Raw genomic sequence first — 18,656 nt, forward strand, 5'->3', positions numbered from 1 at the left:
GTGTGTGTGTGTGTGTGGTGTGTGTGTGTGTGTGTGTGTGTGGCCAAACACCCTGATAAATTAAAAAAAAATACAGTTAATTATCCAGATGTTTTCAAATATAGAGATGTTTGGGATTTGACTGGCAAAGCTTCCATCTCTTTATCACTTATAAATTTTTAAACTTTGAGTTTTTATTTTATCTTCAGCACCACATTGGATTGTATTATATAACCTAAAAATGAACTTAGATACAGTTAAGGCATACAAGCTTAAGGTAATGTAGAAAGAAAAATTTGATTTTACAATATTTATTTTGCTGTAGAAATTCAATAAAGTTAACAGCAGTGTGGGACAAAAGTGCATTAGGGCAGGGAATGGATTTTCTAATCTAAACAAGTGAATTTCAAAGGTTCTTACAAAAGTCTCAAGGATTTATGAGGAGTAACTATTCAAAGTCAATAAGGTTTTGGACGAATCTAAGCCTTTAAGGCAAACAGAGATTAAGAAAACCTTATATATTATAGAAATAACCTCTGTTTCATCCTCCCTTTCTAACTTCTTCCCTTTTACAGCTAAATGAAACAAATCAAACTGTTAGTTTGTATGCTTGTTTATGTGACTCAGATAGATAATTATTTTCTATTTCAGAAATGAAAACACAGTAAACTGTCAGCAGAAACTAAAACAACCATGAATGTCAAATAAACAGATCAGTTCATAATATTGTATAAGATGCTCATAACGATGACTGTTAAGTGCTAAAAGACCTTGATGTAACTTCTGAATCTTAAAGAAAAAAAAAACAAATGCATTAACTTGAAAAATATGTACTGAATGCTTACTATGTACAAATAGTGCTTGAGTGTAGTTTTTAGTGATACTTGTCTTAAAAAATTAACAATTCATCTCATCAACAATATTTACTGAGTATATATTATGTGCTGGTGGATAACTCAAATATGGCACAAAGTATATGCTTAGTTAAACAAAATATTCCATTAGCAAAATCAGGCTCCCCAATCCTCATCTTAACCATTCTAGATAAACAAGAATTTTTTAATATAAAATGGATCAGTTATTTGCTGCCTGCTATTATGGCAAAGCTTTTTGATAGACTCTAGAAGCATTTGCCCTGGACTGCAGAATTTATTTGTTCAAGCTAATGCTACACAAGTAGAAATTTTCATTGGAATAGAACTCAGCCTGCCTTGACTGCTACACTTCCTAAGAACACTGGTAAATGTTCTAACTCTGAGGACCTTGTGCTAGAAGTAAAATGCATTAACAAATGTTTAGGTGAAAGACCTTATTCAAATCAGAGAAGAAATGACAGAGTTCATTAATGACTAATATGATTAAAAGGAAGCATAATTTGCTTCTAATTTTTCTAACTGAAATAGCTGCTTGGTTTAAGAAAATGTGAATTTATCTAGAAGCACTGACTTTTACCATTAGTTTCATTACAGGAAGTAGAAAAAACAAACCTTATAAAATTAGTACCACCACTTAAACTCCCCCCCCCACTAAAAACCCACTTAATCTACCCTTATAATGAGGGCAATATAACAAGACTTACATCTTTACCAATCAGGTCCTCCTGGTTTTCTACAATTCCCCAGGGAGCAATACCTATGGTACATATCTTCCCTCGAGATTTTGATGCATGATCCTTTAAAGCATCTCCAACATGTCGAATAACTCCTAAAAAAGAGGAGAAAGCTTTAATAAGCTTGTGATTTAAATGGGTTGTTCCCCATCATTTAATAGTGAATTATATTTATCATTTCTCTGAAAGTCAAGAATACATGTTATGTAACATTCTGACAAATAACTTCAATGCAACCACATATATCAAAGGCAGAAAACATAAAACTTCTGGTGTAACATTAAGGAAATGTATTAGCATTCTCATAGCCTACATCCACCCTTGTTCCAAATGAACAAAGTCCCTACTAAGTGCAAAGGAATGGGGGAGAAATGCATATAAAATATAAAAAAAAACACTAAGTTAGTGCACACGCATGCACACACACACACACACACACACACACACACGAAAAACAATTAATGTTCACAATAGGAAAAATCAATGAAAAATTTCATTAGAATTCTCTTTCTATTTATACTGTAAAAGACATTATCTATTATATTAAATGAGGCATTTTGACTTTGTCACAAATGTCATAGTTAGAAAGTAATATCCTAGGTTTCTAGCCCAATAATGAAATATTAGAACATATTAACTTCAAACATACTTATAGCCATTAAAACATATTATCATTTATGTATAGGCATTAATGACTTTTGGGAAGGTAAAAGATCCTAATTATTAAACCATGATTAAGTTTGAAAATAGAAGTGCAAACAGTCCCCACTTTAATAAATTTGCTAAACTGGACCATGGGAAAACTGCATAAAGACAGAGATCCCATTAAGCATTATTTCAAAACAAATTAGAGTTTCAACCTTTTATGAAAGAGGAAACCCTGCTACTCATCTCCTGAAAGAGAAGTGTTTCCCTCATGATATGGAATAACATACAATTTTTGGACATTGCCAATGTGGGAATTTGTTTTGCTTGACTACATAGTTTTAACAAAGGTTTTATTTCTTTTAGTGGGATTAGAGGAAAGGAGTTGAGAGGGAGAAAAAAAATAAATTTTTGCTAAAAGTAAAATTTTGTTAAAGAAAAATTAAAAAAAGGTTTATTTTATTACAAATATTTAGTCAGTGGATTATTTGAACTGAGTAGAACAAAGTTCAGTCAGTGGTTTCCATTTCGTAGTTTGCAGTGGTCCAAAGGGTTAGTGCTCAAAATCCTTTAATAGAGATTAAGCAATAAATAATTCTAAAGAATATTATGACCAATCAAACCACCAAAAATTATTTTATAGAGTTACAAAAAATAGTAACAAGATTCATTTGGAAGAACAAAAGGTCCAGAATATCAAGGGAACTAATGAAAAGAAATGCAGGGGAAGGTGGCCTAGCCATTCTAGATCTTAAATTGTATTATAAAGCAGCAATCATCAAAACTGTTTGGTACTGGCTAAGAAATAAGAGTGTTGGATCAGTGGAATGGGTTAAATATGTAAGACACAGTAGGCAGTGACTATAGTAATCCATTATTTGATAAACCCAAAGACCCCAGCTTCTGGGATGAGAATCCACTCTTTGGGAAAAAAAATGCTGGGAAAACTGGAAAACAGTATGGCAGAAACTAGGCATTGGTTGAAATCTCACACCATATACCAAAATAAAGTCAAAATAGGTTTCGTGATTTAGATATAAAGGCTGATACTATAAGCAAACTGGGAGGACAAGAAATAGTTCACCTATCAGATCTATGGAAAATAGAAGAATTCATGACCAGACAAGAGATAGAGAACATTACGAAAATCAAAATGGATAACTTTGATTACATTAAATTGAAAAGTTTTTGCCCAAACAAAGCCAATGCAACTAAGATTAGAAGGAAGGTAGAAAATTGGGGAAAAAATTTTTACAACCAGTCTCTGATTTCTAAAGCCTCATTTCTAAAATATATGGAGAATTAAGTCAAATTTATAATACAAGTCATTCTCCAATTGAGAAATGGTCAAAGGATATTAACAGGCAGTTCTCAGATGAAGAAATTAAAGCCATCTATAGTCATATGAAAAAAATGCTCTAAATCACTATTGATCAGAGAAATGAAAATCAAAACAACTCCTGAGGTACCAAATCACATTTATCAGATTGGCCAAGATGATAAAACAAGAAAATGATAAATGTTGGAGAAGATGTGGGAAAATTGGAACACTAATGCATTGTTGGTGGAGTTGTGAAATGATCCAACCATTTTGGAGAGCAATTTGGAACTATGCCCAAAGGGCTATCAAAATGTACATACCCTTTGACTCAGCAATAGCACTTCTAGGGCTATATCCCAAAGAGATCATACGAATGGGAAAAGGACCCACATGTACAAAAATATTCATAGCAACTCTTTTTGTGGTGGCAAAGTATTGGAAATTGAGAGGATGCCCATCAGCTGGAGAATGGCTGAGCAAGGTTGTGGTATATGAATGTAATGGAATACTATTGTACAATAAGAAATGATGAACAGGCTGACTTCAGAAAAACCTGGAAAGACTTGTATGATCTAATGCTGAGTGAAGTGAGCAGAACCAAGAGAATGTTGTACACAATAACAGCCATGTTCTGCGATTACTAATATTGATAAACTTAACCCTTCCCAGAAATACGAGGATCTAAGACATCTCCAAAGGCCTCATAATGGAAAATGCTATCCACATCCAAAGAAAGAACTATGGAATTTGAATTCAGATCGAAGCATACTATTTGCTATTTTTTTCTCTTCTGTTGAGTTTTGTTTCCTCTTTCTGGTGGTTCCTCCTATGGGTTCTAATTCTTACGTACAATATCACTAATGTGAAAATATGTTTAATAGGAATGTATATGCATAGCTTATATCAGATTGTGCACCATCTTGGGGAGGGAGGTGGAGAAAAATTTTAAACTCAAAAACATATGGAAGTGATTGTTGAAAATCAAAATAAATTAATAAAAAAGAATATAATGGCAATATAGTAAAGTATCCTGGGGTTTAAAAATAACTTTTTGTTATTGTTGAAAGTGATTTTGAGGAACAAAAAGAGTTGATAACCACTACATTAGGAAGCATTTGTGAACATTCAGACTTGGAGAATTTATCTTGGATGACTTTGAAAGGAGGAGAAGTGAGAATCCAGGTGGTCTAGGGTTATATTTATCCTTCTGACTCAAGGCAGAAATAATAGCAACATTCATATAATCAAGGACCACCTGGCCATTTGCAGATATATGTACCCACATGTGATTAAGCGGACTTCTATGTATGAATACACATATACATTCTATTTTGAAGCCTTAAATTCATCTTTAGACGTGCTTATCACAATACACGTATATATGTAAATTCCAATATTTACTAAATGCTTTTTTGTGCATTCATATAAAATAGATTATGATCCAGTTTCTACTAGTCCTATTCCAGTGTCTCATTTTATTGTGGAGGTTAATTTGCCTCAAAAAATAAAATAGAGTACAAGCTCTACCATTTCATAATAAGCTGGGAAGGGACCATCAATAGTCTCTCTCATCTGAGGACAAGCCCAGTTAATTTCATGAGGCTCATCACCAAAAGGCAGGCTAATAGAGCAGAAAAGCTCCTTGCAAGTAGAGGTCGGTCCTTCCTTCCTTCCTTCCTTCCTTCCTTCCTTCCTTCCTTCCTTCCTTCCTTCCCCCAGACTATCCTGATGCTTGGCACATAATAAGCCATTAATACATACTCACTGATTAATTCATTGGCTGCCAGGTAATTTTCTCCCCTTCATGAAACCATGTACTAAGGAGGTTTCAATCCAAATTGATGAAATCACAGATCCTTTAAAGCACTGATGTAAACATAAAGGCAGCATGATACAACAGAAAAAAGCCATGGATTTGAAAAGAGAAGATTTAGTTTCAAATCTTACCTCTGACACTTACTACCTCTGTGCGACTTCAAGAAAGTCACTGAACCCCTCTGGGTTTCAGTTTCTTCACTTGCAAAATGTGGGTTTTGGACTAGACCACCTCTGGGATCACTTGTGCTAAATCTGTGGTGCTGTGACCTTCTGAAGCTATCTAGTAAAGGAGCTTCAATCTAAACTGATAAAATGACACATCTTTTGAAATACTGAGGTTTCTACATAGAAATAGTATGGCATATAGTAGAAAGAAGAATGGGCTTTTAAGGCAGAAGGATCTGGGTTCAGATTCCAGCTCTGTCATTTATTACCTACGTGGTCCGGGTGAGGCTTCACTTTCCTTATTTGTAAAGTAAGTATGTCAGATCAAATAACCTTTAAGAGCTCTGACAGCTTTAAATCTATGGCCCTATAATCTACATGTATGTATAGATATGTACATATATGTATATATGTATGTATATGTATCTATAATATGCATATATTGTCCTATAATATACATATATGTTCTTATAGACACTACTCTGCTTCTGTTTTTTAATCAAGATTTGAATGAATTTTCCTTTAAAAGTACAGATATGAAGATTCTTTGAAAAAAATCTTTGTTACTGTATTTTTCTTTTGGTTTTGTGTCTTCTATTCATCGCTATCACACTATTCAATATAACAGGGGGCAGATTAGGCAGTTGGAGGAATATGGCTCCAGAGCCTTACATAAACAATTTTAATAAGTCCACAGCAAAGAAAATTTGCTTTAAAAACTTTTAATTTCTTTTGCAAATATCATACTGTTACACAGAAGAGGATATGAAATATGTTCTCTATGACAAGAAACAGGTGATTTAACATTAAAACAGCATAAGGCAAACGTTCACTTTGTTGTTTAAATTTAATGATATTCGGTACATTAGTTTTCTGATGCAGGAGAAACATTTAGGTGAATTACAAAAATAATTTAAGAGTTGTAAGGGACTGCCAGAAGTCCAACTGTTATGTGAAAAGGAGTCCTTTCTACAATTTACTAGACAAGTGGTAATTCCTGCTAGTTCCTGCTTGAAGACCTCCAGTATGGGAGAACCCACTATCTTTGAACGTAACTTACTTTACTGTGTGAGAGACTGAACTGTTAGGAAACTTTTTCTTCACATGAAGCTCAAATCTATTTCCCAACAACTTCTGTTCTGCTTATATTTCTACCCTCTGTAGTCAAGAAAAATGAATCTATCCCTTCTTTAGCATGAGGACTCCTTAAATATTGAAGACACTCAAGTCTTCTTTTCTCCTGGAGGAAACTTCTCATTCCTTCATCCTGGTGCTTATATAGCAGTTTCTATATCTGGTACCATGCTGTCGACCTTCCTTTGAGTATCCTTCAGCCTGTTAACACTTTCTAAAATGCTGTGCCTAGGGCTCAACACAATACTCCAGCTATGGTCTGGCGAATGTAAACGACCACGGACCTGTGGAGTTTGAACGCGATGCCTCACTAATGAGATCTAAGATGATATTAGGTTTTTGGGCAGTCACGTTGCATGACAGTGAGCCATAGTCAACTAAAAACCTCAGATCATTTTCAAACAAATTTAATTGGTTATCTTCTGTCCTATTTGTGTAATTAACATTGAAAACTAAAAAAGTTGGACTATTCATCCTTTTAAAACATAATCTCATTAGATTTAGACCATTATTCTTTTATTGTAAGATATTTCTAGATCCAAACTCTCTCATTCAGTGTATTAGCTACCCTTTCAAGCATCCGATGGGTTGCAAATTTCATGAACATACTATCTAACTATCTAAGCCTGTATGCAAATCATCAATTAAAATACTGCACAGCCCAGATACAAGGACATATACCTGAGATAGTTTGTTACAGTCCTCCCTCCAAGATAACATCAACTGAATTAATGAGTGCTTTTCATTGCAGCCCTTCAACCAGTTCACATCTATCTACTGTATTATTTCTTCTTGTTCTCTTAAGGACTGAATGAAAAACTCTGTCATATGCTTTGTTAATATCTAGATAAAATCTATACCCTTCTCATTGACTGGTCTAGCAAGCCTATTTAAAAGGACGTGGGATTAGTCTGGTAGGTTTTACTCTTGAGAAAGCCCTGCTGAGTCATTAGTGATCACTAATGCCCACAAATATTTCCATTAATGATCTGTTCTATAGTTTTTCCTAGAGTCCTAGTCAAGCATGTTTCCTAAAAGGGACATTCCATTTTATCCTCACCTTTTGAAAAAATATCATTATTTTTCCATTCTTTTCAGCACAAAGATCATTCTTCTTGGTAGAGATAAAAGAAACAAAGTCTCATTAATTCTTAGTCCTCTGTTCACATAACACACTTTGAGAAACAGTTCTATTGCTTCTTTGGTCTTTCTCTTAACCTCAGCATAGCTTAAAAGATACTTTTTAATTGTCCTAACCATTCATAGCCAGCCCTAGGTCGTGATGTATGCAAGTGCTACTAACATTATTCTTTGAGGACCATGAAATGTTTTTCTATTTATCTCTGTTTCCTGTTCTTTCTTTTATTGTCTGTATATTTTGTTTAAAAAATCAAAGCTGGTTGATGAGGTACATGTGCTTGAGCAAGGATTTCTTCAGATGATGTCCCAGCCCTTTTAATTCCACACTGGAATTGTTCATTTTTTGAGAGATTTTATTTCTCTTGAGCTAATTTTCCTTACAGAATTTTAGGCTATCTACCTATCCTTTTTCTTGCTATGGGGAGCAGGAGAAGGATCATGATTGGGTGGTCACTTCTTCACTCTACTATGTCTGGAGGGAGTTTGGGGCAAGAACTATATCTCTTCCACATTAGATAGTTACATTTTAGGGGTCCAATGCCTTTTTAACGGCTCAGGATAAAAATCACTTTTCCTGGTCATACAAATGGAGAGGGCAACAGCTTGTCCTTGGTGACAAACACCTGTTATGAAAAAATGATAATCATGGCTGTTGTTGTTTAGTCATTTTTTAGTCATGTCCAACTCTTTGGGACCCCATTTGGGGTTTTCTTGGCAAAGATGCTGAAGTGGTTTGCCATTTCCTTCTCTAGTTCATTTTACTGGAGGGACTGAGGCAACAGGGTTAGTGACTTGCCCAGCTAGGGTCATTCAGCTAGTAAGTGTCTGAGGCCAGATTTAAATTCACCAAGCTGAATCTGACTTCAGGGTGAGCATTCTATCCACTGCCCCAATTGTGGCTAGAAAGCAAATATATTTCTCTAAGAACAGAAATTAGGGAAGCTATACAGATTAAGATAGAAAATAAATAGAAGAATAAGAAGGCTCTGTGAGTGAGGAACAAGACAAAATCTCAATCCAAACAGTAAGAGAGCAACCTCACCAGAGAAGTTCAGTCTTAGAAGTCTCTGGGAATGGGCCAGTCAAGGTAATGGCAATCCAGGGGCATATGGATGGGATGAGCTTTTCCCACATGTCTGTGGTTCTGGGTCTCTCATTAGGCATTCCAAAATTCATGTCTTCTCTCTCCTTCCATCTCTCTACCTCTGCTTCTTCTTCTCTCCCTCACATAAGCTATTGGAAACTTCAAGACTCAAAGTACTTCCAGTCAATTAGGAGTTATGGCTCCTCCCTCATATGCAGAACTGCCCAAACCTCCCAAGGTGGAGGAGTATCACACATAAATATAACACATACTCTGCAAAGTTCCCCTTGACCTTATTTCTAAAAATGAGATCCTCAGTCCTCTGCCATCCTTTTTTGGTAGTTCTCAAGCCCTAACTCTTATGCAGTTCACAAAACTTGTTCCTTGTATTAACAGATAAGGAAACTGAGGCTCAGAGATGTGGATCCACTTGTACAAGGTTACACAGCAATAATTGTGGGAAAGTAGCTTAGAGATCATCTAATAAATAGAAAGTTTGTGAAACTCAAACCCATGTCTTCTGAGTCTCTCAACTAGAGCTCTTGACTGAGGCTTTAACAAACTTAAAACAAACTATAACCCTACCTTTTGCATCTGCCTTTGATTAACATTTAGCAAATTCCTATCAGTCCTAATGCACACAGAAAATGCCTTCAGCTGTCCTTTATGAAGCATTCTCACTGACAAATCCATGAAACTTAATAGGCATTTATAAATTGGGTGTAGTTTCTAGTAAAAGACATTGCTGGAAAGATTTATTTTCTTAAAAAATGTTAAATATATTGTTAACTAAAATATTTCCATTCACCTTAACTAAGAGATTCATATTATACAAGTAAAAGGACCAGACTATACAAATGTGTGTGTATAAATAATCCTGCTTTATTTGTGGATAATCCTAACCAAATTATGGAGTAGATATATAACTACTTTCAAGAAAAATGATGAAGAAAAACTAATATAAGTCATTCAATGTTTGTTTTTCAGTAACACAATTGAATAAGAATTTGTCGGGTTAACTTTGGTGATTTAATTCAACACACGGTTATTAAGCATCTACTATTTACACTGCATTTCTTCTTGTTGTTGAGTTGTTTTAGTTGTGTCTGACTCTGTGACCCCATTTGGGGTTTTCTGGGCAAAGATAGTGGAGTAGCTTACCATTTACTTCTTCAGTTCCTTTTACAGATGAGGAACTGAGGCCAACAGGGTCAAGTGAGTTGCCCAGAATCACATAGCTGATAAGTGTCTGAGGTTGGATTTGAACCCAGGTCCTCCTGATTCCAAGGCCAATGCCCTATCCCTTTCACCACCTAGCTGCCCACACTGTGCTTAGCAGGAGTGATATAAAGGAAAAGGAGATGATTCCTGCCCTTGAAGAGGTTATATTCTGATAAGCAGCCTATTAGACTCTTATTTAAATGCTCACTTAGAAAGAGCATGTGTTAGGTATGTGAGTCACGTATTCAAGGTAGTCCAGAGAGTTCTGAAATTGTTTTACTTCAATGTTACTTAAGGGACAGCTAGGTGGCATAGCAGATAGAGCAGTAGACCTGGAGTCAGGAAGACTTGAGTTCAAATCTGACCTCAGACACTAATTACTTTTGACCCTGGGCAAGTCTCTGCCTCCATTTCCTGAACTGTAAAATGGAAATAACAACACTACTTACCTCACAGGGTTGTTGTGAGGATAAAATGAGATAATATTTATAAAGCATTTAGCATGGTGGCTGGTACATAACAGGGGCTATATAAACATTTACTCTTAAAAAACCCCTCTGAAATGATGAATAATGAAAGCTGTTTTTAATTATACTGAAATTTAGCTTACAAAAATCTAAGAAAGTGTTGTAGGAAATAATCTTCCACAAACTCTAAATATCACATGTTATATAAAGGCTAGCAAGGAAGCTTCAGATGACTTATAATTGCAGCAGCACTGATTTACTCCAATATATAACCCTGCTGACTCAGCCATGGAAAACATGTCAGAAAAATTTAGAGGCAATCATTCCATTAACTTTTATATATTAATAATGAACCACAGTAAGCACTTAGCACCCTGTGTATGTGTCTGTGAAGTGGAGCAGGGTGGAGGAGGAAGTGATTTGACTGCCTTTCTGCATTACAATAAAAACAAGGTTAAAAAAATTCATGTTTATGATCCCTAACTAGGATATACCTAACAAGTGAAAAAATTACGGTGTTTTTTTATTACGCTGATTGTTTTTTGGTGGAGGGAAAACACTCCATTAAATCAGAATGAAGCAAAATGTTGAAAATAGTTGTTTAAAACTGTTTAGTCTCACAAAGACTAAAGCAATTTGGGTTGAGGAATGGGAGGAATAGCATAAATCCAAGCTTGAGTTATTCGGAAACCACAATAGACGGCTTCCTTCTAAATAAAAAGCAAGCACCCTCATAAAAAAAGTTGCTCCTTAAAATTAAAAAAGGATTGCTACTAAAATTAGAAATTATGTGGCAGTTTGTGTTAATTTAAAATATCCTTATAATCCTTCTTGTAAATCAACTCAATTTGTTTTGCAGTGAATTTTTCATTACTCATCTTTCCAACCTGTCATTCACGCTTAAAATAATCCTTTTGCTTTTTTGGAGATGAGTTTTAGTTAACATTTGGATTTCCTCTAAGGGAATAAGAAAAAAAGAATCAAGGTGAAGGGAGGGGCGTGTGTGTGTGTGTGTGTGTGTGTGTGTGTGTGTGTGTGTGTGTGTGTATACACATACAAATGTATGGTGGATAGGATATGATGATTTTTAACAAGATTTGACCTTAGGAGAAGCTAATATTAACCACAATCTTTAAATAAAAATGAGTAGAGCAGTCTCATGGCTTGCATTTACCTGTATTAACTCCTCCTGTGAAAATCCATGCTCCTGTGGTCATGGCTGCCTTGATGAGACCTTTTCCAAAGACTTGCTTGAGTTTTGGCTGGAGTTCAAAGTTCTGGAGGCCTCCATGAACAGAGATGAGGAGTTTGGGGAGCTCAAGTTGCCATTCCTTGGTCATCAGGTGTAGAAGGAGATCAGGTTTTGTGTCAAAGGACACCCGCACATACTGTAAAAGGAAACATTGTCAAAAAGGGAGAATCATGGCTGAGACATCTTGTAAGTATGGGTTGTTGCTAGACTGGTGTACATTTTAGAGAATTTAATGTGAAAATCCTGATAAAGATTGAATAAGGGAGTGATTATTTGTATTATAAAGACAATTATCACTTTACAAATTTATTGACTTTAAAGAGTGTCCCTTTAAACTGTGAGTTTTAGATGTAGGACCCTTAAAAGGTAAATTGATTTTTCAAAATTCAGAGTAGTCACAACTTTTTAGGAATGCATCTTTTACAGAAAGACAATGGCATTTAGATTTGATTAAAGGGAGCCTGATTAGAACTTGCAACCTTTAATCTTTTCATCAGACCAACACATTGCATCTGATTCCCCTTTCTAAATACTTATGATTCTCCAAAATTTATCCATTCATTTGATAAAAATACTTTCTCCTTTGAGTAGCTCTTCCAAGAAGAAAAGAGATTTCATGACAGAAGAGTAAAGAAGAATATCTTTTATTTTTTATTTTATTTTTTTCTAGGCAATTGGGGTTAAGTGACTTGCCTAGGGTCACACAGCTGGTGAGTATCATGTGTCTGAGGCCATATTTGAACTCAGGTCTCCTGACTCCAGGACCAGTGCTCTATCTACTGTGCCATCTAGCTGCCCCAGAATCTCTTTTAATTAAACAAATTTTATTTATTAAATTTCTCCCATGTTTATAATGCAGTAAAGAAGATATTTTTTATCAACAAGAATTTGTTAGGAACATACTAAGTGCCAAGCATTGTTCTAGGTGTTGAGTAAACAACGACAAAAAAAAATGAAGTCCTGCCATATAGAAGCTTACATCATATGGGGGGGGGATAACATATAAATGGATAAATATATACAAAGTAAATATAATGTAATTTCAGGGAAGAAAGGGATAACTAGTTCCTAAAAGGATGAGGGCATGTCTCATCTAGGAAGAATAAATATTTGAGCTGAGATAGACATTCTAAGTGGCAAAAGTGAGCAGGAAACAGCACATTCCAAGATGGACAAAGTCACAGAGATGGGAGATGGAATGTTGTGCATGAGGATTATTAGCAAATACACTAATTTGGCTTAAACATTGAATGCATGGAGTTCTGGTAAAGTAGGCTGGAATATCAGAATATCAAAGACTTTAAAAGCCAGAGGAATCAGTGGTCGGTCATATAGGTAATAGGGATGCATTTGGTACATTTTGAGCAGAGGAGTGATACGGTCACACCTGAGCTTTAGGAACATCACTCTGGTAGGTTGTGTGAATGATGGATTAGAAATAGGAGGGGCTTGGGGGTTGGGAGCCCAATTAAGAAGCTATTTTAACAGTCCAGGTAAGAAGAGATGAAGGGCTGAACTAGGGTAGTGGTTTTGCAAATTGAGAGAAGGGAGAGGGAAAATATTGAGCTAGAAAGAACAAGGCTTGGCAACTCATTGAAAATGAGCGATGAGGGAGAATGAAAAGTCTAGGACAGGAGTTTTTAACCTAATTTGTGTGCAGACTCCTTTGGCAGTTTAGTGAGGCCCTTTTCAGAATGGTTTTTTTTAAATGCATGTGTTAAACAAAATACATAGGATTACAAAGCAAATCAACTATATTGAAAGTTATCAAAACAAAATGAAGTTTCATAGACCCCAGGGTAAGAACAACTGATGAGTTCTAGATTGAAAAACTGACTCTCTGGAAGGTTGTTGGTACCCTTCTCTAAAATTAGGAAATTATAAAAAGGGTAAATTGAGAGGTGGGGTGGGGAGATAATTACATTTTGGTCATGTTGAGCTCGAGATGCCTATGGGACATCTAATTCAAAATGTTCAAAAAGCAGTAGGGAATGTGGGTATGCAGTTCACAAGACAGACCAGGACCATAAAAGCTATATAAATCTGAGAGTCATCTGCACAGAGATGGTATGCAAAACCATAGGAGTTGAGGAGATAATTGAGTGGAGAAAGGATTCACTGAGAGAGAAAAAAAATGAAAGAGCACAGAACAGAGCCTTAGGGTATACACACAGTTAAGGCAGAATGCACAGATAATGATCCAAAGAGTCTCAGAAGGAATGACTAGAGAGCTCAGAGAATCATATAATCATAGAGCCAGAGCTGGAAGGGACCTCAGAGGTCATCTAGAGTCTCATGTTACAGATGAAGAAACTGAGGTCAAGGCAAGCAAAGTGACTTGACCAAGGTTAAAAAAATAGGTAGTAAAGCGTAAGGGGTGAAATTTGCATCTAAGTCTTCTGATTCTATAGCCACTCTCATGAAAACCCAGAGAGTATTCAAGAAGAGAGGATAACCGATACTATTAAATGCTACAGAGAGGTCAAGAACAAGGAGAACTGAGAAAGTGCCACTGGATTTGGTAATTAAGAGATCACTGGCAATTTTGGAGAGAACAATTTCATTTGCGTGAAGATGAAAAGAGACTGCAGCGTTGAGAAATGAGCGACAGAAGAGGAAGTAGAGACAAGTTTTTTCTAAGAAGGAAAAGAAATATTGGGTGATATAGCTTGGGGGGATGGTAAAGCCAAGTGAAGAATTTTAGCTTTTATTTGTTTTGTTTGGTTCTTTTAGAATAGGTAAAACTGGGTGCATCTGTAGGCAGCAGGGAAGAAAGTGGCACATAGGGAGAAACTGAAGAGAACAGAGAGAAGACAATTGTGGGGGCAACTTACTTAAGAAGACAGGAAGGGACAGAACCGTGGGTATGAGTAGAAGGGTTAGGGCAAAGACGACTTCTCTATTAGAGACTGGAATAAAGAAGGTGAAAATAAGGGTTGATGTCAAGGGATTATGAAATGTGTAATAGGAGAGAAGAACAGGCTAAAGGAGAATGACCTTTATTTTTTCAGTTGAGTATGAAGCAAAGTCTTTTGTTGTGAGGGGAAGCCAGGGTGTGAGAGCCTTGAGGAAAGAAGGGAAGGTTTGAAACAACCTCTGGAGGGAGTAGGCTAGAGAATCAACTAGGAAAGAATTCCTAAATTCTGGACTTTCTTGATAGTAAGGGCCCTGATAAGATGGCATAAATTCATAGTAAATAGAATGATTGCGTGACTCTCTCCACAAAAGAAGGGGTACATGATGGAGGTAACGCAGAGTTAGGGCTTGGTAGGCCATTTGTAAGATGAAGGGGAAGAGAGAACATTGTCAAGTTCATCCAAGCAAACTTGCATTTTAGACATCAGGGAACTTTAGGTATATTATTCAGCATTCTCCAAAATGGTGTGCTGTTTTGGGTTCTGTTCTGCCTTTATAGGAAAAATTTAAAATAAAGTTTTTTTAATTGAAAGCATGCTTCATTAATCTTCATTGATCAACCAGTAACAGACAAAAAATCTAGGTGACAAATGCTATAGGCATTTCCCATGCCCATTTTATTAAAAAAAAAAAAGTCTTTTAAAGAGTCAGAGCAAAAAGGGCCCTTTAGTACTTCTAAAATGTCTCTTCATATTCTTCTATTAAGTAACTCTACAAAGAAATTTTTAATGAAAGAGCACCATAGATTTAGAACTAGAAGGGTCTATGGAGGTCATCTAATTAACCTTGCCCCCAGTTCTTATATTCTTACAGATGAGGAAACTGAGAGAGGTTAATTTGGCACTTAAATCACCGGGCCTTACAAATTCTATTCACCAATATTTGCAATGCGGTGAGCCAAATAATTGATTTTTGACTGTTTCCCCCTAATTTGCCACTTCTAATGTCAAACTCTTCTATCTCATCAAAAGTAAAGAAAAAATCCTCTGATGAGCTCCAGATTATTTTTTTTTCTGAAAAAGTAAAAAATAATTCAAGGTGAAGAGGTGTTTCTGAAGCAAGATTTTTTTAAAAATAAAGTCAAATACTTTAAAATATTCTAGTAATGGTAAATGCATGTATTTAAAAAAAGGAGAGAGGAGATTACATGAGAACAAGACAATAATACCGAATTGCAATAAAAGTAGCTGTTTGTGACTATTAGACTCTAAAAACATCACATAACATTCCCCATAGCTCATTTGATTTAACTTTGCAAATAATTTGTGTTTCTGAGTCTATAGTTAACATCTCAGAATATCAATTCAGGCACTAGTATAAATAAGATCATATAGTGTGAAAGGAGGTTTTAATTTAAAATAAATCACTGCAGACGTTGTAGCAATTACATAATTTTCCCTGCTTTTCCAATAAATGGTACACACTTTTTATTCCTACATGTGGAATGTATGTGTGTGTGTGTGTGTGTGTGTATAAGTATATATATATGTGTGTATGTGTGTGTGTGTGTGTATACACATGTATATGTATATATATATATATATATACATATATACTTATATACACAAAGAGATTCTAATAACTCTTGCTAATTGTTCGCCTTCATCAATACAAATTATCCAGAGCTGACTGTACATTTTAGAAGAAACTGCTAGACAAAGTAGAGAGTCTCATCAGGGGGTGTCTCACGTGGTGAATAATTCATACCCAAAGCTTCTGAAGTTACTTGATCAGCTTAGCTATCAAAGGAACCAAAGGGAGTTATTTATTAACCACAGTGAACAATTTACCAGCTACGATGAATGCCTGAATATCTTCCAATATGTAGTTTGAAAGAAATATCTGATAGGCACAAATGCAAAGTAGGACTGCATTTCAGGGAATCCACAAATCTATTCAGGAAATTTGGGTGAGAATAAAAGGAGAAAGAAACTGAAGTAATACTGCTGTGGGGCTGTCCTGTCAGATGGAAGATATGAATGATGCTTTCTTAAAACAGATCACAAGATTGGCAGTAGAAAGAAATAATAGTATTGGAAGACTTTACCTGTCCGGATACCTCCTGGAAGTCTCACTCAATCAAAAGCAGATAGGATAAAAGCCTTGACAGATTTTGCAGACAAATTCATTCTTTAGAAGGTAGAGGAAGTAATGAGGAAACTAATTTTGGACCAAATTCTGATTAATAAGAAAGAATTTACTGACGAATTAAAAATCCTAGAAACCTGGAGAGAAATTGGTCATGTCACCTTAGAATTCATTATGGTCAAGAAGCTAACAAAAAGACAGTCAGATGGGTTCCTTAGAAATTATGAAAATAAGTATCAGAAAGTTCAGACAGACTAGGCCCATTGTTAAAAACATTAATAAAGTGAAGATGGCCCTAAATATATAAAACACTCTCAAAAATGAAATGCTGGCAATACAATTTTGAACAACCCCTATAAGGAAGAAAAAGGAAATATATCTAAAAAGATTTATGTGGCTATATTGGAAGCTCTTGAGGCTCACAATTTAAAAGTATACAAATAACAGAAAGGGGGGGGAAATCAAGTATGAATAAAACTCGGTAAGATTAGCATTAGGAAGGAGAAATCCTAGTAAAAGCTGACAATAAAAAGATTTTTTTAGGGCTCTGATCGAGAAGGATAAGGAAGGGATATGTCTAGTGCTTGTGATAAATGTAAAAAAAAAAAAAGAAAAAGAAAAAAAGAAAAACACAATCGAAATGAATAAACTCCTATCTGCTTTATTAATCAGCACAGTCCTCAATATGGGGAGAGTAAATCAAAGATGATTAAAGGGAACTGAAGCCCCCAAAGAGTGAAGTGATAGTATCTAACTATTGTAAATGAATTCAAATCTCTCAGATCAAACTAATTATATCCCAGCATACCATAATAACTTTTTATAATTCATAATTTCTGAATGTTTCTCAATTATCTTTGAGGAGTCCTAGAAAGCTGACAAACACACTGATTATTAAAAAAAGGAGAAAAATGTGGATTCCTCATTTCATTGGCTGATTGTTTGACCCTGATGTTAAACTTGGGCAAAATAACAGAATAAATTATGAAATGGACAGTTTGTGAGCACGTAGGAAAAGAAGTGATGATCACATTGCATCTAGCAAATGACAGTTTACTTGATTTATTCTCTTAATAAGGCAATGTATCTGGATTTCAGCTAGACATTTGACTGGTATGAAACAGTGAGTGTGCTGCACTTGGTGTGGGAGAGAAAACACTGCACTGGGAGCTAGGAAGACATGGGTTCAATTACCTCTTAGCTATGTGACCTTATCTCTGAGACTCTGTTCTCACCTATAAAATACTGGGGTCTCAGTTCCTTCATCTGTAAAATGAGAAAGCCTCTGTGTCCTCACCTGTAAGATGGGGATTAAAACAGCACAGGGATATAATGAAGTGCAAGTGAAGTAATGAACTTTAAATCCTTTGTAAACAAGTTACAATAAAGTTACTCAATCAATAAGGAATTGTTCAGTGCCTACTTTGTGCTAGGCAGTATTCTAAGTTTTGGAGATACAAAGACAAAATAAAAATGTCTCCTGACTCCAAGGAGCTTGTCAAATGGGGGACATAACATGCATATATGATGATTATATCCTGGTGAATGGGCTACAGAAATGTGGGTTACGTGACATAACTGTTAGACTGGTTCATCGAAGTTTTAATGAGCTCTTGGCAATCACTTTATTTTCCCCTGAATACATTCCTAGAGAGGCTGTCCTAAACGAGTCTTCAGGTTCCTATATCAACCCATAGCTCTCTAATTGAGACCTTTGTTTCCTACTTCCCAATGTAACGGTCTTTGGAGAAGGCTTGGCTTGGCTGCTTTCAAGGGGAAATGTGTTGCTAAATGCTCTGGAAATTGTAGTTCTTCCA

The 18,656-nt window shown here is 35.5% G+C and overlaps 1 protein-coding gene across 1 annotated transcript in view; it reads right to left on the minus strand.

Annotated features, from left to right (window-relative positions):
• TRPM3 (transient receptor potential cation channel subfamily M member 3) overlaps positions 1–18,656 on the minus strand; it is a 373,306-nt gene that overhangs the window by 336,449 nt on the left and 18,201 nt on the right. The window contains 2 exon segments of the mRNA XM_078152814.1: positions 1,559–1,683; positions 11,758–11,971. Coding sequence (XP_078008940.1) covers positions 1,559–1,683; positions 11,758–11,971 — 339 coding nt within the window.

This window comes from Phascolarctos cinereus, unplaced genomic scaffold (assembly GCF_003287225.1).
Source record: "Phascolarctos cinereus isolate Bilbo 61053 unplaced genomic scaffold, phaCin_HiC Scaffold_4;HRSCAF=312, whole genome shotgun sequence".
Lineage (NCBI taxonomy): Eukaryota > Metazoa > Chordata > Mammalia > Diprotodontia > Phascolarctidae > Phascolarctos > Phascolarctos cinereus.